We start from the raw sequence: 19,705 nt of genomic DNA, 5'->3' as shown, positions 1-19,705 counted from the left end.
GTGCTCAGGCCTGTTGCCATGCAGGTCCCTGTCCAAGGAGCTGGCATGGGGTTTGCAGGGAAAGCATTAGCAAGAGGCTGTCGTGCTGTTACTTGCATGCATAGCTGAGCTCAGGAGCGAAAGCCTGCAGCCAAGCTGCAGCCCCTCCACTGATGTGCCTCCTCCCCCAGCATTTTAGCTCAGTAAATCACTCAGCACCAAATCAGAGCTGCTTAGACCAAGGAAACCTGGCCCTCAAAGCCTCACCTCACTTAGGAAGTGCTTCTGGATTGGCAATACTTTGTGAAGAGGCTGCAGGGAACAGAGAAGGCTTTGTCAAACCTGACTCCATCCCCAGAAAGCAGAAATTTGCCCCATCCAGGCTGGAGAGGAGCAAGGAGGGCTCATATTTCTCCCCCCTCCATCCCAGGGCTCTGACATCAGTTTTGCCATGATTTTGAGATCCCATGGGGGATACATGCAGCACCCACACTCTGACAGTGGAGACCATAGGGACCCTGCACCAGCTCTGCTACTCCCCATCCATCCTAGGGAGAGGGAGGCAGGTGTCTCTCTGGGGAGTTTGGAAGGGATCACCATGGAGCAGGATAAATCAGGTCCCAGCAAACACAGCAGGGCAATTACTTACAGGTGATCAAATATTGGCTCAAGGAACCCCAGGTGATAAACAGCACCCCACGCCTAGCCTTGCTTTCTGACAGCCCAGCCGTGCTCTGGCTGCAGCAGGGTCAGTGCCACAGCATGCAGCCAGCCTGGGCCAAGGGAATAGGGGTGGCTGCAGCCCTAGCGTACCCTCTGTGCCTCCTGCTTGTCACGTAGGCAAGTCCCTGGCTCACTGCTGGAGCCTGGATGTCCCACACCACAAGCAGCAAGGTACCAGCAAGCAGCGCCTGGTGAGATGCCCATATAAGAGCAAACTCAAGCTCCAGATCATACGCAAAACTCTCTTTCATTTACTCATTTAACCCGGCGGTGCTGGAGCTGATAGTGCCGGCTTCCTTTCAAGCAGACGCCAGTTATAAATAAAATAAACCAGGCGAGCTTTGTGCTTCCACCGTGCCGCCTTTCATCCCTGCTCCTCAAAGCCGCCCCAGAGGGAAGTCCCGATGAGGGAGCGGGCACAGCGGGCCTTGGCCTCAGCTGCACTCCTGCGGTGCGTGGCCCAGCGAGGAGTGGCACTACCATGCACAGAGAGGCAGAGATTTGTGCCATCATTCATGTGCCTACACACAGAAGCTCATAACCAGGAGCTGCAGCCATGCTCAGGAACGCTGTTTCTCCTTCTCCAGCTGACAGGACAGCAGGACACACTGCCGCTACGCCAAGGCACGGATAAACGGACACAGGGTGGGACCAAGCATCTCAGCAGCTCGTTAGGGCGGGTGCTGGAGCTGACACTTCACAGGGCCGGGCACAGGCAGCGTGTGCCGGTGGGTGTGAGCTTTCCCATGTCTCTTGGCACCTTGCAGGGTGTGATGTTTTTCTTTCCTTGTGGTTTTTGTTTTTGTTTTTGTTTTTAGGCTGAGCTCGCTCTGCAGGGCGCTTTCAGAGGGACAGCGGTCTCTTTAAGGAGCTGCAAGGAGAGGTGCGGGCTGCAGAGCACATCCCGGAGCGGAGGCACAGCGGTGTTGCATCAGGCTGCGCTGGCATCACACTCGCGCGCAGTTTGATGGTTATCATTCGTCTCAGGGCTCTGCTCGGAGTCTCCAGCCCTCTTCTGGCAGGTCCTGCAAATTGCAGCGTGGAGGGAGCAGAAACTCAGCGGTAGCAGAGGCTGTTACACAGGCAGCGGGATGGGGATGTTCAAAGCGCAGTTATCCCCAACCCCACGGCAGCCAGCAGGGGGAGGACACAGCCCCAGTCCTGACCCGGCTGCTGGTTTGTGGGACAGAATAAGAAATGAAAAAGGAGCCATGAGACTTACCAAGTTGGTGGAGCAAATATGGCCAAGCCTGGCCTCCTGCATCCCCCCACATTAAAAAAATAGATAATTCCTAGATTAATCTTTGCTTGTTCCTTAAGGCTTCAGTCCTGGATGTCCCTGTGCTATTAATCCCGAGGGAGTTACCAGGGGTGGCTCCCAGCCTTCCCTATCCGCGAGCAGCAATGGGACAGAGCAGCACTGTGGGGAGAGTACGCCTCTTGTTGGGGCACAACCAAGTTAACCACGGGATGGACACCACATTCCTACAAGAACTCACAGTAAAATCCAAGCAGGTATCAGAAACCAAAGCATCATCTACAGAGCAGCCCGTGAGAAGGGGAAAATCAGCATACGAAGCATAGATGCAAGGAATGTGCTCGGGTCCTGAAAATGCATCCTGTGTGTTTGGAGACCTCTACAGACTGACGAAGATAACCGCACTTGCGGACAAGCACTCAGTTTCTCACGGGGGAGATTTGTGTGAAAATCCCCGTGGGAAGCGCAGTGCCAGGCTCCTCGCCGAGCACTTCTGTCGCTCCGTGAACAGCAGGAGAAGGGCTCGGGGACAAATGACCGAGAGCAGGGCAAGGATCGTAACGGCTTAGGGGTAGGTGCAAACTCTGCCTGTTGTACAACCAAATGGCTGACAAATGCGTGAGCAGGTCTGCTAATAAGAGATTTGATAATCACCAAAATGTCACGCTAACGAAGAGCCCCTGCAGCTAACCAAGCTGTCAGACCATCAGCTCGTTTTCTGTGCCGTGTTTTTCTTTGCCGTAACCCAGCAGCACACAGTCAGCGTGCCTGGGAAAAGCAATGCCACTGGGAGCCAACCACCCACCTCCACCAGCTGACTTTAGACACGTTCCCTCTCCCTTCCCCCTTGCTAAGCAGAGGTGATGATGGCTCCCAGGAATGGCACAACAGGCAGAAGGCAAACAAGGCACACCTGTACAACCAGCCCCTATGTGGGCATCATTTGCTGTGTTTGGATCATTCCCAAAGCCTTTCCTGCTCTCACCAAAAGGAGTCAAACTGAATTTTGGGGAGCACTGAGCATCTGCATCGTTGCTATCCCTGAAACCAGAGCAGTCAGAACCCTCTGCCTCCTCGAGAGTTCACCCATCTCTCCAAAAATATTTCTGCTGCTTTTTGTCCTCCTGCAGGGCAGCTCTGCAGAAAGCCTCAGCTCCAGCAGCACTCGGCCAAGCACCACTGTTAGCAGCAGGGTAGTGAGCTCAGCACTTGCTGCTGCTGCTGGTGATGGAGGTGGTAGCTGCACTGGGAGCTGCCACAGGGCCCAGCTGGGACATCACCCTGCCAGGACAGCTGCCTGCGCAGATCTGTGGGAAGTGCTTGGTTTCACAAGACAAAACCAAAGCTTCTAGCACCTTCTCTGGAAGCTGTGACTCGTGCTGGTGCCTGTGCTGCAGGGGTGAGGCAGGCACTGGGCACAGAAAGGAGCTGGTATTTGCTCTGCTGCTGCCTCCCTGTGCAGCATCCTCTGCTTCCTCAGCACCTTCATAGAATCATAGAATAGAATCATTATGGTTGGAAAAGAGCTCTAAAATCACCAAGTTCAACCCCAACCCATCCCCACCATGACACCAAACCATAGTTCCCTAGTGCTACATCTCCATGGTTCTCAAACACCTCCAGGGAACTTCCACAGCCCCTCGACCTGCCCCGCTGTGCACCAGCCTTCTCCCGCCCACTGCTTTTGTTAGCTTAATTGTGCTACGCTGTGATCATCACATCTTTCCTATATACACATCTGCAATGCTGTCTGGTTCTGCCCATTGCTGTGGTGGGTACCTCAAAACCATTTCAAAGGGGTGTCTCCCCTTCTCTGCACAGCCTGTGCCTGGCTGGCAGCAGAAACAAGCAGGAGGGGAGGCTCTGGGGGGCAAACTCACAGCTTTGGGATCAGACCACGCAGAGCTGGCAGATGCCTATAGCAGCATCAGCACAGGAGGGATGGCTGCACGTTGCTGCCACCTCGAGCTTCCCAGTGCTGCCATCTGCAGCACAGAGCTCTGCTCCAGTGCTCCCAGTGCATTTCCTCACCATGAACTCTTCGCTTTCTGGGGGCATCCGAAGGGGCAAAACGCAGACTTGGGACTCAGTTTTTCAGCCCCAGGAGAGGCTCTTGGCTTAGATGTCTGTTGGACTGAATTTTAAGTCATCTGCCAAGGGCACTGGGGCCTGGGATAGCAGCTCTCATTCCGCTTATCTGTTGGAAACAAAGCAAACACATTAAACAGCATCAGCACCATGGCCCACAGCGTGAGGAGTTTTCAAGCACAAAAGCCAGGGATTCCTGTAGGACCATCCAGGGAGCACCACAGCCTCCCAGGCATGAAGGGGTGGCCAGGACGTGCTTTTGGTGCAAACACTCATCACTGGCACAAAGCAACTTTCATTTCATCACAACCTGTTTCTTGGGGCCTTTTCACATCAGAAAATATCTGACAAAAGCTCCCTTATCCTATTCCCAGATCCCTACTTTGTTTCCAGTAAGGAAGGGAACTGCTCGGAGCTCAGCACAGTGGGATCCCAAACCTGCTGGCTCCGCACCGGCTGTGACAGAGCTGCTATCAGCGCCTTTCAGCCTGGAGCTCTGGGAGAGCAAAAAAAAAAAAAGAGAAAAAAAGAAAGAAGAAGATTGTACAGACTTTGCAATAGACAGGGCTGCTGTTATCCCCTCCAGCTTCAGGAACCCCCATTTTTGCTTTGTGCCCCGTTGCTCCCACCCTGGCCTCATCCCATCAGAGCTTGGGATGCTCGGTGGATGAGTGAGGCTGGATTAGCTTTGCATGCCTGAGCAGGCTGACCCAGCGAGGGGAGCAGGATTTGCTGCTCCCTGTCACCCAGCACTGAAAAGTGACCTCAGGCTGCTGCCTCTGCTAATCCCTGGCTGACAGCCCTATATAGAGCCCCCCCCAACCCCCCTCCCCAGCAGCACACTCACATCAGCAGCGTGGAACAGGAGAGCAGGATGGCACTGCGGGTAAGTGCTGGGGATGCCTTTTACCTGCACGTCCCAAAAATGCACTGGAAATGGGAAACAGTGACAGAGAAAAGGGATGGGTGTGAAAGCACTGAGCCATGGGAAGGGAGAGCCAGGCAAGGAGCTGCTGGTGGAGCTGCCAAAGCTGGAGAGATTTTCCCAATAAGTTTGGGAGAGGGCGATGCTCAGAAATGCAAGATCACAGGAGTGCTAAGAAAAGTGGGATGAAATGGCAAGCACTTCTTATTAAAATGAGTTATTGAATAAAACTATGAATTATTCAACAAGGAACATTTTCTAGCTCGTTTTATGCAAGTGGGAGATGGGGGGAGCAGGTGGGAGGGGACTGGGCAAGAGATCTTGGGAAGTCATCCATATAACACTGATGGGGACAGGCTGGGTGCCACATTACCCTCCTTCCTTTGTCAGTCCCTTCCTTTCACACGCCGTTTCAAAGCATCACGAATTTTTCTGCTGAGGTTTCCACAGATTTTGCATTGTGCAGATGGGCAGAAGGAGCAGGCACCGTTGTGCCAGGTGAGAGCTGCTGCCCTGAAGCCTTCTGCAGAGAGCTGGGCAGCAAATACAAAAGAAAACCCTGAGAGGAAGGGAATACCCTGAAGCTTGGAGCTTACTTAGGAGTGAGAAAAAGGCTGAAGCAGAGAGTGCCTGTGTGGGAAAAGGGACAGAGGGGAAGAGGATCAGAGATATGGAGCAGTGGCTGGGGATGGGCTGTGACACGCTGTTCCCCACTGCTTTGCTGGCAGTTCGAGGCCCTGTACCCGGAGGGGATGTGTCCCGGCTGGAGCGTTGTGGTCAAGGGTGAAACCAGCTCCAGCACCAGCATGTGAGTACGGCCACGCTCAACTCCCCCAGGCCAGAAGTACGCTCCATGGCCCTATGCATCCCTTTCTCTCTCTGTTACAGGTTCGAAATTAATTTCCTCAGTCATCCCGGAGACCAGATCGCTTTCCACTTTAACCCCCGCTTTGCCAGCTCCAGAATTGTCTGCAACTCCTTCCTGGCCAACCACTGGGGGAAGGAGGAGGTGAACAAAACCTTCCCCTTCGAAGCCAAGGAACCTTTCCAGGTAGCTCTGGGTCACACCGTGGACATCCTTGGGTGGGGCAGGAGCATCCCAGCCAATATCAGAGTGATTCTCAGGGATCTACTTTCACCTTCCCAGCCAGCACTGTACCCAGTGAGGTCCCCTCTCCAAATCTGCCTCCTGTCAGTATTTCTTTTGTCCCCCGATTTTGCTGCTGATTTATAGCCAGCTCTGGCACAGACATGCACAACCCTAGCAATAATCCCTGGTGCTTTTGTCATCAGTTTAAGCTTTGCATTGTCACCAGTTTCTGCTATCACAAAGCAAAGAACTCAATTATTCTTTCCCTTTGCCCAGAGAAGAGATGACCTGTGCATGTGTCAGCTGGGGGAGGATTTGGATGCACATTCCCAGATCTGAGTGCTCACCAGTGTGACAGCAGCAAGGTCTGGGGAGGATGCATCCACCTGGTGAATGTAACACAGTCTCTCTTTCAGGTTGAAATCTATTCTGACCAGGACTATTTCCACATTTTCATTGATGAAAACAAAATCCTGCAGTTTAAGCATCGGCAAAAACAGCTTTCATCCATCACCAAGCTGCAGATTCTCAATGATATTGCCATTTCATCTGTGGAAATCACCAGACGAGGCCTTTATTAGTGAAAGGGGCTGGGACAGCCTCACAAGCCATTCCCACTTAAGTTCCTGATCCAGCTGGGGACTACCTCCTCCGCATTCACACCTATCCCATGCCACGCCATCACCAGCCAGCCAGATAGCTGCAGTACATCCCTGCAGTGCAAATGATGGTCACAGCCATTGCACGCCACAGCACTACAGCAGCACCCAGCCATGCTGCTAGCTGAAGCCCAGATCACTAAGACCTTCTGCGCCTATGCTCTAGGGTGCATGATGCTCTTATCTTTGCTGTTAGACAGCCTGACAGATCACTGGAATCTGCCTTGAGTAGTCTGGACATCTTAGTGCTGCCCTAGAAATTGCATTTGCCCAAGAGTAGGATGCAAATTAGTGCTAGTCCTCAGCTGACTACGTGGCAATGGATGCAACATGTATGGATGTTACTGATGGAAAGGGACAGCTCACTGCAGGAGCTGGGTAAAAATGCCTCTGTATTTGCCAATAAAACCCAGCAAGGAAATCCCTGCTGAATCATCCCTCACTGGGCAGATCAACTGAGTTATTTACTCCCTGCAAACCTATAGGTGTATGGTATGAGCAATGGCTAGTGCCTGGAGCAGGAGGACACAGGTTGGGGGTTGGTTTTTTCTGCACTGGGAAACTAGTACCCTTTTGCTTTGAGGGCTAATGAAGATCCTATCTATGTAGGCCAGTGTAATAAGACGTAGCTTGCAAGATAGTTCCAGAAGATACTTTCCACAGAGATGTTTGCTCAGCCTGTGTCCTGCCAACTCCAGGCTTTTTAGACAGACCCTGGGAGTGACTTAGTGGGTCAGAAAAGGGTAAAGCTTAACAGGATACATAAAGGCACATGGCCCTTCAGCATACAACAGAGATGCAGCTGGACTCCAAGAACTAAAGAACATTTTCAGAAGCCAGAATCTAGAAACCTGTGAGTTTAGAATAAACAAACTCTCACTTTTCCTGCAGATGTTCTGACTTTTCTCTTTGCCCCGCCTATTTTCATTTTCCCCTTTTTCAGTCACCTTTCCATACAGTCCACTTCTGCCTTACACCCTGTTCTATTTTTGCTCTTCCCTCTTCCTTGAAGAGGGAAATTTCTCTGATTCCTTCACCAAGCCACTGCAGGCAAAAAAGATCTTATTTTTACTGTTTTAATTGCACACATTAGAAGCATAATGTCACAGTGTTAAATCCGAACAGGAACTCGCTCCAAAAACGCAATTACAGCTGCCCCCAAATTCTCCTTTGCTTCTCAGACATAAGACAGACCACATTCCTGATGACAAGCAATAACACAGATGATCCTGCCTTGCCAGTCCTTTCTTTCAGGACAGTGACACTGGGCAACAAAGCAGCCTTGACCCATCCTTGTCTTTGCACGGGATCACCAAAGGTCATAGCTGCACTCCAGACTTCTCAATGCTTAAATTGGCCATTCCCAACTCTTTCCTCTATTTATAGTCTCAAGGACTTACAAAGAAGAGGTGACAGCGTAGCCAACCACAACACGGGATGCCACAAAGTTGACATTTATGAATCTGCTGAAGAGTTTGTAATTTTCTTACAGACCATAAAAAACACCAACTGGAACCGGGCCTGTTCTCACGGTGGAGAGCGCAATGGGGACTCAAAATAGTCCCAACCCAATACCTCTTCCTCCCAAAGAGAACAGAAATTACCATTTGGAAATGACAATTGTCTTGTTGGCAAGTTGGGAGAGGTTGGACATGGTGAGACTTCCTCTGTCCCGGAATAAATCCATCACCACAGAGGCAAAAATGGGTTAAATTGTAGTTTGGGTCTGGCTTAAATTGTAGTTGTGATGCCGCTCAAGGACTCTACACACTGCACTCCTACAGCCATCCCTTCAGTAAGACAGACACAAATGCAGACAAAAATAGTCCTGCTGGGATCTCTGTGTCATACCTTTGACAATGCTGAACTGCATTTGAAAGAAATTGTTCTTTTTATTCATGCCTGTTTGGGGGTTGATAGACAGATCATTTTTCACAGAGGAAAAGTGATGAAACAATTTATGAGGCTAATGCTTTATACCTACATGGCTGCAAACTCCATTTACAGCCACCGCCACGGTAATACACCACAATTTCATTTTTTTTCTCCAGAAGCGAGCACAAAGGACCTCGGACAAATAGAGCAAAAATATTTCAAGTACAGACAAATCAAGAGATGCCACACCAAATCAGGCAGCAGCAGGGACTGTGCCACATCTGCGAGCACCTTCCCCACAGCTGGTGCCAGTGGCCGCTCTCACTCTGCTATCATCCACATTGAGCAAGCCCAACCTCTCCTGACACATCCACAGCACTACTGCAGGGTGCAGGGTTTTATCTGCTGCCTCCTCCAGCCAAAACAGTCCCAAGGGCAAAGAGGGCTTTGGAGCAATGTGGTTCTGGGGAGATACAGAGCATCTCTGGGAGGAAAGCTGCAGGGCTGGCTGATGTTCTCCAACTCCCTCGCCCTCATCTGCCCCTTAAGGAGAAACTCCAGAGAAAAATGAAGCCACACCATTGGGATAAACTCTCAGAAGGGGAGCTGGCACATCAGCATCACGCAGAGGCACAGTGTGGTGGTATTGAGCTGAACCAGCTGGTCCTCCTTCAATGTCTCAACCAGCTTTGCTATTCACAACTTGGAGCTTGGGACTGTAGAGGGAACTGCTGGAGAGGTGCTCCTGCCCAGTTTGGAAAGCTCCTTTTGAAGGGGAGGAAGATGAACATTTAACTTCCCAACATAAAGGTCAAGCTCCATACTTTTGTTAGGGCCAAGCAGCAGCACAGGAGCCAGGTTGAAATACTTCCAGAAAGGGAAGTTACTGCAGGAGGCAATAGGGACTGTCTTATAGGTTCTGCTTATAAAGCAGAAGCTGCTGCCCTTACTGCTTACACCAACCAGGAAGGGCCACCAGAGAGAGACATCCCTTAGAAGGGAAAGCCAGGAGAGGCGGTGATCCCACAGATGAGCTCTCCCATTCCCACTGATGTTCCTCATTTGGGCCGGATTTGCAGAACTCAGTGAGCTGCTCTGGCTTGTCCCCAGATCAATAAAATGGAAAATAGACTCATAATCCCTCACGCTTGAGCTCTGCCAGGACTCCCAGGGCCAAGGTCTCCTCTGGCAGCATCTCAGGACTGCGGATCTCTTGTGGAGCATCTGACGGTGCACGATCAGCAAGCACTCCTTGGTGCTGCTGACACTGCTGGCAACCATCACACACCCTGGCAGCAGCACGGGCGATTTCCTCATGGGCCGGTGGGCACAAGGCTCCCACGTCAGTGACAGTCACATCCGATCAGCAGGGCAGCAGCCCGGAGACATCAGGCTGAGTGACACTGTCTCTGCCAACCTTAGCAAGGGTCACGTGAATATCAGACACTGGGTTCTGCCTCGAAATGAGGCAGAGCACCAATGCAATGGGAAAGATGTCTAGGAAAGAATTAAAAGAGAGAAAGCCATGCAGGTTGCATCTGCTTCCCATTCACTTTCTGACATAATGCCCACATTTCCGTAAAAACCAAAAGACTTTGATGCTGGTGGTTTAGATACACAGCCATGGCTGGAGGGCAGCTCTGGTGAGGAGAAGCAGACGGGCCACTGGGAACTGTTTAGCTGGCAGATGAGTTTTCTGCCATTTCAGCGCTTCCATGAGCATCCCCTGAAGGAGGGCAGAGCTGCGTGAGGCATGGCTCCTTGCCGCTGATTCAGGGGGGTTGTGCTGTGGTGCAGCTCAATGACCAACCCACATCTACAGCGCCTCATTTCTCACCTCCCCAAGGAGATGGTTTTCCCAGCACATTGCCACACACACAGCCACCAGCAAGCGCAGAACTTACGAGCCATGACTTTCTTCTTCACATCTCTGAGCCCTTACCAAAGAGACTGCTTATTCAACATGTGGGCTGTCAAACTCCTTGAAAGCTCAGGAGTCACAGATGTCTGCTAGCAGAGCTGAGGAACATGAAGAGCAAGCATTCAGCTTTTCTGAAGAGTACATAATAAACAGAACAAGAAGAAAGGAGGAGTAGCAGCTCTGTTCTAACTGGGAGAGACCACTCTGAGGCACTATGCAGGCCCAGATTGTAGCTGACAAGGAATCTCTCCGGGAAAGCAGAGAAATTCTTCTTCTACTGCATTTAAAAAGAGCTTTATAAAATCACTAACTCACACCACCTCCACCCAGAGCCAGCTCAGACAGGAATACGCATCTCAGCTCTGATCTTGCATGCATAGCGGCAGGTACCAAGTTGCAGACATCAGATGCAGGCTGCAGAGGGATTATTTTCTGAAGGAAAGGATCTGCTATAGAGGTTGAAGTATTGGAAGCTGATGGTATTGCTTTACTTGACAGATGCATTATTGTCTACCTCTGCTGCCTAAGGGAAGGGTGACAGAAATTAACCTTACTCATAAATTTGCTGACCCTCCTGTTCTGCAGTCTGTTCAAGAGCCTCTTGCTAGAGCTGGATACAATCTATCATGTTGTGCCTTCAAGCTGCAAGAATACAGCTAGCCAAAACTCTGGCTTTCCCAGAGCACGAGAGCCAATGGAGACCAGGCAGCTTTCCCTGCCCCATCTCAACCTGTGTTGCCTGGTTGGGTCTTACAGAGCACTCTGCACCTATAGGGATTCAAACTAGAAAGAGAAGGAAGTGTCATAACACCCCTACTGAGACAAGGAAACCAAGGCATGTGGTGGGAAAAGAGCAGGGAGGAAAAGGGAGAGACCAGGTGCCTTTGCCTCCAGCCAAGTGCTCTCACTCCGCAGCTCATGGCCTAGCTTATGTGTTGGCTTGGCTGGGACCTTCTGTGACATATGAGAATTTTCCTAAATACAGTAACAAACTCCATGCTGAACCCCTCTATGGTCTGCAACACAGCCCAGGTTGCACAGACAAGCCAGCCCCTTGTCTTAATGAGCTGAGCAGCTCATTAACCCAAGGAGTTTCCCATTCTCCTGTACATAGGTATTGTTGCTATGGTCTCAGTTGCTAATCAGTGTTTCTCTAGCTCCTTTACTTCCTGCTCCATCCTAAACAACGGCTAAAGAGCCACAAACATCCCTTCATTCTTCCCCTCCCTCAATATGCCACCTCTCCTAAGCAAGGATTAGTGATTGCTGTGTGATTTATTGCACATGAGTTTGCTGGTTTTGTAGAGTGGGAGTAAGTCTGAGATGCGGCTATTTCACCTCCTGACCTCAGCCTCTGCACTAAACTCCATCTACTGTCATATTTCATTTCCTGAAGTTGCTTTGTGCTGTGAGCACACGCTGGAAACAGAGAGACAAACGTGGTCAGTGGTGATGAGGGAGCAGTGACTGTACCTCCAGTCAATTGCCCGAGTCGTTCCAGATGAGTCACTGCACAATGAGAGGTTATGCATTGTTACTAGAGAGAAAAGTCTGCAGCTGATCCTGACAGAGCTTAACCAATGCTCAGAGCCTCTGACTGTCTGATTTTATGTGACTCTAGTTGTGATATTCCTCTAAAAAGGCTGCCCAAGATAAATAGAAGCTCACAGATTTTTTTTCTTACCTTGTCAGAACATTAGAGCAAGCTGCTGGAGAGGATTCAGAGCCACGATGACACCTCTCCCCACTTCCCAGCTGACCTCCCTCTGAATCCACACAACAGGAATCCTAGGGACTTCCTGACCAGGAACACAAACTATAGGAAAACTTATTTTTACACACACCACCTAATGGCCGAACCCTTGTTGCGAAAGTGCTCAAGCTCTAAATCTCACCATAACCCGATCCCAGTCACGTCAGCCAAGAATGAATCTCCGTGCTCAGACAGACAAGCACCCTGCTATTGTGTTCTCTAAAACCTTTACCTGCTTCACTGGCAGCTGTGAGCCCTGTGAGCACTTTTCTCAGCGCCTTTCCTTCCGGCCTCCACGCGTTTCCCTCTGATTCTGCAAGCAGCTGCAGCTGGAGAAAGGCAAATTGTGGTAAATTTAAAGCCTTTGTCAGATTTCCCCCAGCTGGCAATCAGCTGATGGAGCCAAGAAAGCTCTGTCATGTAAAGAGCTCTTTCTTAGCTTGTTGCACCCAGGTATTGAGCTCTGGGGAAGCGATGTTTTTGTGCAGCTCTAGCAGTATTCAGATCCAAGGACTGTCTTAGCAGCCTCTGCTCTGATATAGTTTTATCTGCTTTTCCTCTCAGCAGCTGCACTGGCAAAGTGCTTTGACCAAAACAGAGTGAAATGGAGACTCATAAACCTGATCAGACCAGGTTTCCACAATTAGCCAAATCTGCTTAATTTGGGATTTGCTTTCAGGCTGATCCTAATTTTTCCTAAGGATTTATGTTGCCTGTTCTGGGCAAGGGAAAGAGATCTCCAAACAAAATGCGAGCAGGGAGAAAATTCCTTTTCAGATACTCCCTGGGCTATGAATGAGGGATCTACAGCACTGATTTTTCCTAAAAACTACTTTACTGTGCAGTGTGTAGAATCACAGAATGGTTTGGGCAGGAACGGACCCTTAAAGGCCATCCGGTCCCACTCCCTGCAATGCACAGGGACACCCACAGCTCCATCGGTGCCCACATCCCATCCCCTGACCTTGGGTGTCTGCAGGGACAAGGCACCAACACGACTCTAGGCACCCTGTGCAGTGCCTCACCGCCTTTATCTCCATTCATTGACTCTCCTTTTAATGAGACAGGGCTTCATTTTAAACAGGGTCCCATCAGGGGTACAGCCCTGTACTCCCCTCTCTGCTGCTTGCCTGTCCTTCTGTACAAACCAAAAGCAAAGATATCAGAAAGACAGATTTTCAATCACACTTGCACCAAAATAGTATTTCATTGTTCTTGAGTGAGCGCACATCATATCAGACAAATTCTTCTGTACAAAATTATCTTTTCATTTCAGCCACTACATTTCTGAAGCACTCAATCTAAGAGGCTTCCAATAACAAGGACAGAAGATAAAGAAGTTATCTGTTTATGGAAACAGCAGTGAATATTCCCAGGCAGAAAAAATGCACACATTCTCCATTTAAAATCCTCAAAAGGACCCTAGAAATAGTTTAAACATTTCATTCTTTGATTGAGAGGGGAAGAACAATGAAAGAAGAAAGGTTTTCACTCTCCTTAGAGTAATTACAAACTAAAAACATCAATTTCCACTTGTGCTTATTTGTTTTGCAGTCGTAGTTTCAAAGATTCTGAACTGCACTTGACATCTGTGCTTTGTCTTGGTGCACTGCATCGGCCTCTTATCTCTTCCTGGCTCTACACCCACACTGGTGTGCCAACATCGGTGAACTCCACATCAGGGCGATGCTGAGGACGTGGGCCACAATGCCTGAAAAGTCTTTGTGTGCCCACCAAAACTGCGATGCTGGAGCAGCTCTGCCATGGGGACAGCGCAGCCACCAGCAGAGGGAGCGGCAATCTCGGCTCTGATGTCCCCAAAATTCTGTGATTCTGTGAAAACCGATGGTGCTGGGGATTTGGGGAGTTTTCTTGATGGGTCAGGCTTGGAAGAAAGTGTCCCGGAGGAGGATGGACATCATTTTGTCCGATATATGGTAGCAAACAGTGACACTGCTGTTTTGTCCTGATGGTAAAAGAGGCAGAGAAACAGGTTTCAGCATTACTGTTGTGCATATCAAGCATTAGAACTGCACGGGACTCCTGGGTGTCAGTGGCCAGTGGGAGGCAGCAAGGAGTGTAGGCAGCACACGCAGGTGTAAGGGCTCTCAAGCTTCCCTTCCTCATAGCCCTCCCACCTCCGTGCCAAAGAGTGACGGACGAGAGGGATAAGTGGCAATGATGAATCACTCTGGGTTTTATCCAGTGCTTTTCATGAGCAATCTACCAGCACCTGCCAGTAAAACCAAAGGGAACCAATTTCAGCAGTGCCAGCATTTCCCAGCTCACTGTCTTTTCTCAAAGTCAGCGGCAACCAAGGCTCAGCTGCCCAAACAACCTCCTTGTACTCAGCAGGGAGAAAGGTTTACGTGGGGAAGGTACATGAGCTGCTGTGGAATTTCTCCATTTTCACACTCGCAAGGAGCCCATCCATCTGGTCACCAGTACAAGGTGGAAAAGCCTCAGGATTTCTCTAATGTATACCAGTTCTTGGGCCTGGCACAGTCGGAACATATCAGTGCAGATCCTGCTCGTGCTGCAGTGGGAGCAGGGAGGTTTGTGCTGAGACAGCTATGCTAAATTTACCCCACTCTGGGACTGTGACGTGGAGCGAGCAGAGCAGGTTTGGGCAGACGTGCCAGGCCTGGGAGCTGCTGTGAGTTTTTCTGAGATTCTGGCAAAGCCCTAGAGTGGCTGACTCACTCCTCCTCTCAGGTCAGACCTTCACAGCTGTAACTCCGGTGAGACTAGTGGGTTATTTCTGATGCACACTGCTGTACGATCAGCGTCCAGTCCATTACCCTTGCTGGTGAAGGATGGCTCCTGTCTCCAGTGGGCTTCCTTTAGCTTTTACTCCAAAGCTGTTCTGTAAGAGGGGAATCAATGTGAAAAGAGTATGGCATTTTCTTTTTGTTGGAGATTCCCCATCTTGAGTTATTTGTTGACTTTGAACTTGTTGTAGTCAACGAACGTGTTATAATTATTGACCTTGTCCTTTCTAACTGCTGTACACAGCATATAGATTTGTGATTAGTTTTTAGAGATGACTTGGCACTTGTGAGTTGTGCCAATGGGTGCAAAAGCAGATTTATCCTAATTATATCGAACCACTGATCAACTTAGTAATCTAGCCTAGAGGTTCCTTAGCAGTAAATAATGCAGGTTAGAAATAAAGTGCATGGGGGAAAAAAAATGTTGTTACCTGCATTTATTAGATTGAACAATTGGAAAGCAATAACCTGAACAAAAGATGTTTAAAGAGTCCTGGTGCCTTTCTTTGCTCTCCTCTCTTGTAGTCTGTTAATATCCTTCTAAAACTGTTGACTTAAACACCTCTATTCTGTTGTTTTCTGCATGTAATGACAAGTCTGCTTTAGGGAAGCTGGGCAGTGGCTGGCAAGGACTTGGGTGCATGGAGGTTTCCAATTGCTAGCTTCGACCTGGCCTCTATTGTTGCCTGTTTGCAGTAGATCAATTTGGTTGTGGAGCAGCTGTGAAATTGCAGCAGATTTTAGGTATCCATGAGAGTATCTGGACATTTCACTGCATAGAATAATGTGTACCTTGAGCTCTGGGCAACATGCTGTAATTAGTTTATAGAAGTTGTTTGTCTCTAAAGATCTATAAATACACATACATAAAACTATAAGGGAATAAACAGTCACATGCCTAAAGCAAATGCATTCTAATACAGAAGAGCTTTGTATGCCAATCACATCCCCCCACCCCGTGTTGTTCCACTGCTGATCTTTCTTTCACTTCACGTCGGGCTGACCAAAAATATTTACTTTCTTCTTTCACATAAATAGACTAAAATGGATGGAGAATTTCCCGCTGAAATCAAGGGCATTCACCACTCAGTGACAAACAGCCTCCACTCGGCCTGTGTTTGTCACCTTGCTCTCTCTCAGAGAAGGCAATGAAAGAAAATACAAAATAAACTCCTCAGGCAGGAGTATTGGTTCCTCTTGTCAAACATTTTCCTCTGTGATTCACTGGCATCACCTGACTACCTCCAAGTCTAAAGCTTCATTTAAAAAACTTTGTTCCCCAACTGAGTCCTTCAACTTTTTCAAGTGACATTTTCCATGGAACATTCATCCCATTCCTCCACTTTAGGAGAAAAGGCAAAAAGCTCTGTTTCTTCCTGAGAGCTCATTGTTCAAGTGGGTTCCCACCAACACAGGGTGCAATGTTAACCACAGGCTGCTGGCTTCTGCAGGAAGGTGCAAAAGGAGCGTGGATTTGATGTTATGCTGGTGGTAGGTGCAAAAGTGCCCGGATGCATCGCTGCCTTGTTCTGAAAGCCATGGAACACGCGGGAGAGGGCAAGGTCCCAGGGGAAACGGTCCGCGCCCGCTCGCTGCCCTCTCGGGCGGAGCTGTCCCTTCAGCACCACGGCCCGGGCACGGGGAGCCCGGCGGAAGGAGCGGCTGGCACTGCTCGGCTCGGCTCGGTTCGGCTCGGCTTGGCTCGGAATAAACTAGCACGGCATGGCGTTGCTTGGCTCGGCATGACCTGGTACGGCCCGGCCTGGCACAGCTCGAACCCACCCAGCGCTCCCAGAAGAGGACAAGGGGGTGTCCGTGTAGGAGGGGGTGCACGGGTTGCACGTGTGTAGGTGCAAAGAGGGGGTGCAAAGGGAGAGCTGTGCCCATAGGAGAAGAGGGAGTGTGACTGGGGGATGCAAAGGGAGGAGGCGTGCAGGGAAGTGTGTGCAGGGTAATGTGTGCGAGCAGAGGTTGTACGTGCAATGAGGGTTGTGAGGTGCCAGTAGTGCCTCACAAGTGTGCATGCGGGGAATTGTGGCAAGGGGAGGGTGCACGGTATGTGTGTAGAGAGTCTGTGTAAGTGTAGGGGATCTATTAACGTGCGCGTGTGCTGAGAGTGTATGTGATGGACGAGGAGTCTGCAGGGGGGTCTGCACGCAGGGTTGTGTGGAACAACGCAGAAGTGTGCGGGAGGGAGGTGGGGGTGCTGCGGCTTGCAGGACGGGCTGGAGAAGGGCTGCGTGTGCTCCGTGCGTGTGCAGGGCTCCGTGTGTGCGTGTCAGCGCAGAGGGACGCAGGTGCCGCCGTGCGCGGGGTGGGCGCCGGGAGCGCGGTGCCTCGGGTGCGTGTGTCCGGGTGCGCGTGTATGCGAGCGAGTGTGAGTGTGTGCGTGTGCCCGCTGGTCCTTCGCTGCCAGTACACGGCGGAACCGCCGGCAGAGCGGGAGGATCCCGGCCCAACGCTGCCCGCCCTGCGCCCGGTGAGTGCCGCCGCGCCGCGACGTGGGACCGGGGCAGAACCGGGAGGGGGGAACCGGGGAGAACCGCGGGGCAGCGGGGCTGCGGAGACAGCTCTTGTTCGGGGCCGGCAGCGCGGGGCACGCAACTTTGACGGGAGGACGGGGGGGGGTACCGGTGCTGCTGGGGCTGCTCCCCGGGGGGATGCGGTGCCCGCCGCCCCCGCTCCATCCCCTGCGGACAAGCACGGAGCCGGAGCCCTCAGAGCTGCGCTGCGCTGCCCGGGCCGCCCGCTCACAGCTGCGGCTCAACTAAGTTACCGAGAAGCCATTTCCGACCGGCACTTTCCCCCGGAGAGTAAAATATTGGGGCAGCAGCTCGCTCTCACCCCTTCTCTATGCACCCTCTCTTGCAGGCGTGGTCCCAGGTAGACATGTCCGGAGTGCTCAGAGCAGCGTGGCAGGCTCTGCCCTGTTAGCCCCTGGGGGGGGCTCAGCCATGAATTCCTCTCCCTCCGCCCCCAGCATCCCCCCCAGCCTGCTGCATCAGTGGCAGGAGGAGAACCAGACCCAGGGCGGACTCTGGAATGGGAGCCAGGAGCTGGGCTGGGAAGAGCTGGAGGAGATGCTGTTCCTCTTCGCCAAGGAGCCCATCACCATCAGCCTGACGGCGATGTACCTCGTGTCCTTCGTGGTGGGCTTCGTGGGGAACATCATGTCCATCAGGGTGCTGACGCGGAAGCGCCGGAGCCGGGTGTCCAGCCTGAGTGCCACCCGCAGCCTCCTCATCAACCTGGCGGTGTGCGACCTCATGGTGGTGTGCGTCTGCATGCCCATCACCGTGGGCAACCTCATCTACAAAGCCTGGGTGTACGGGGACTTCCTGTGCCGGGCTGTGCCCTTCATCCAGGCTGTTTCTGTCTCTGCCAGCGTCCTCAGCCTGACTGTCATCAGCGTGAACCGGTACTACAGCGTGCACAACCCGCTCAATGCCCGCTCCTTCTTCACCCAGAAGAGGATCCTCAGCACCATCCTGGTGGTGTGGCTGCTGTCCTCCGGAATATGCATGCCCCTCATCTTCATGAACAGACGGGATGAGATTGGGGTAGTGGAAGGCTTGCCCCTGGTGTTCTCCATCTGCAGGGAGATTTGGCCTCAGGAGAGGCTCAAGCAAGCCTATAACTTTCTGCTTTTCTGTGCCCTTTACTGCCTGCCAGTGCTGTTCAACATGGTCATCTGCTTCCTGACAGTGCGCCGGCTGTGGAGCCGCAGCAGCCAGCTGAAGGAGAGCAGTGCCCTGAACCACTCACTGCCAGCCTCCAGGCTGAAGATTCGCAAGAAGGTAGCCCAGATGGTGGTGGCCCTGGTCCTGCTGTTTGCCATCTCCTGGCTACCTGTCTACCTGATGGACATCTGGATCGATTTCAACATCCCCAAGTCTTTGCAGGATGTGACACCTTCTCCTTGGATCCTGCAGCTGAGACCTTTCGCCCAGTGGCTTGGCCTCAACAATTCCAGCCTCAACCCAATATGCTATTGTTTTGTTGGGAACCTCTACAGATCAGCCAAGGAAATGAAGAGCAAATACCACCAAAGAATGATCTCCCTCTTTAACTTCTCTCTATCTGAAGGGACAACCCGTTCCTCAGTCCCAGAGCTGTTCTCTTACCAGAGCCCAGCAGAGCCTGCAAGGAAAGGATGCCCTGCCATAGGCAGGAGGGCCCAGGGAGACCCTGGCACTAAGAACAAGTGTGGACACTTGAAGTCTTGCCAGCACCCGCCTCTGAACACTGTCTCCAGTGAGAACACTTCCTTGTGATTCTGCTCAGGAAGTGCACCTTATTCCATCCTCTGCATTTAATGACTATTAAAAGGTCTTTATGAACCAGATACTTTAATGATGGAAAAAAAACTTTCTTCTAAGCACTCCCACCACCAGCTCAAAAATTGAGACAGGAAAGAAAAGAAGAACACGAGGAAAATGTAACATATTTTAACTCAGATCAAATTTTAAGGCAGATTATTTCCACTGGGGACAACAAGCTGTGCAACCTGTTGCCCAGCAGACAGAGCAGCTCCCCAGTGGGTGGGCTCTCCTCTGCAGCTCCATCTCCAAACACAACAGCACAGCTGTTTGGATACAGCAGCAATTTGACTGCTTACTGCTGCTCGTCCTGTGCTGATAGCAAGCAGCCAAGACAGGCACTC

At 51.2% G+C, this 19,705-nt stretch overlaps 2 protein-coding genes and 1 long non-coding RNA gene across 5 annotated transcripts; 2 read left to right on the top strand and 1 right to left on the bottom strand.

The window, feature by feature from the left end:
• LOC110406060 lies at nucleotides 97-12,754 on the bottom strand. 3 transcript variants are annotated; one of them, XR_002443229.1, is made up of 4 exons: nucleotides 12,504-12,754; nucleotides 12,203-12,334; nucleotides 3,992-4,157; nucleotides 1,735-3,443 (listed from the first exon to the last, which is right to left on the bottom strand). It is a non-coding gene; the product is annotated as an uncharacterized LOC110406060 (long non-coding RNA). The 3 variants fall into 3 exon arrangements; XR_002443228.1 differs by lacking the exons at nucleotides 1,735-3,443; nucleotides 3,992-4,157 and adding an exon at nucleotides 97-1,727 and having other exon boundaries at nucleotides 12,504-12,739; XR_002443230.1 differs by lacking the exons at nucleotides 1,735-3,443; nucleotides 3,992-4,157 and adding an exon at nucleotides 6,088-6,612 and having other exon boundaries at nucleotides 12,504-12,743.
• Nucleotides 4,923-6,644, top strand: GRIFIN (galectin-related inter-fiber protein). The gene is made up of 4 exons (XM_021412068.1): nucleotides 4,923-4,934; nucleotides 5,702-5,781; nucleotides 5,862-6,024; nucleotides 6,480-6,644. The coding sequence occupies exons 1-4, from the start codon at nucleotides 4,923-4,925 to the stop codon at nucleotides 6,642-6,644; spliced, it is 420 nt and encodes a 139-aa protein (XP_021267743.1).
• Nucleotides 17,810-19,316, top strand: LOC110406116 (galanin receptor type 1-like). Its single transcript, XM_021412174.1, has one exon. It carries the CDS (start codon nucleotides 17,997-17,999, stop codon nucleotides 19,314-19,316), a length of 1,320 nt encoding a protein of 439 aa, XP_021267849.1. The 5' UTR covers nucleotides 17,810-17,996.

Source organism: Numida meleagris, chromosome 13 (genome assembly GCF_002078875.1).
Source record: "Numida meleagris isolate 19003 breed g44 Domestic line chromosome 13, NumMel1.0, whole genome shotgun sequence".
Classification (NCBI taxonomy): Eukaryota; Metazoa; Chordata; class Aves; order Galliformes; family Numididae; genus Numida; species Numida meleagris.
The sequence above is the reverse complement of the archived record's forward strand: the minus strand, read 5'-3'. Positions and strand labels throughout refer to the sequence as shown.

Coding starts and splice junctions, on each gene's coding strand:
- GRIFIN (XM_021412068.1), top strand. Junction 5,782..5,861: donor ACCAGCTCCAGCACCAGCAT/GTGAGTACGGCC, acceptor TCTCTGTTACAG/GTTCGAAATTAATTTCCTCA. Junction 6,025..6,479: donor AAGCCAAGGAACCTTTCCAG/GTAGCTCTGGGT, acceptor TCTCTCTTTCAG/GTTGAAATCTATTCTGACCA.
- LOC110406116 (XM_021412174.1), top strand. CDS start 17,997: ATGAATTCCTCTCCCTCCGCCCCCAGCATCCCCCCCAGCCTGCTGCAT.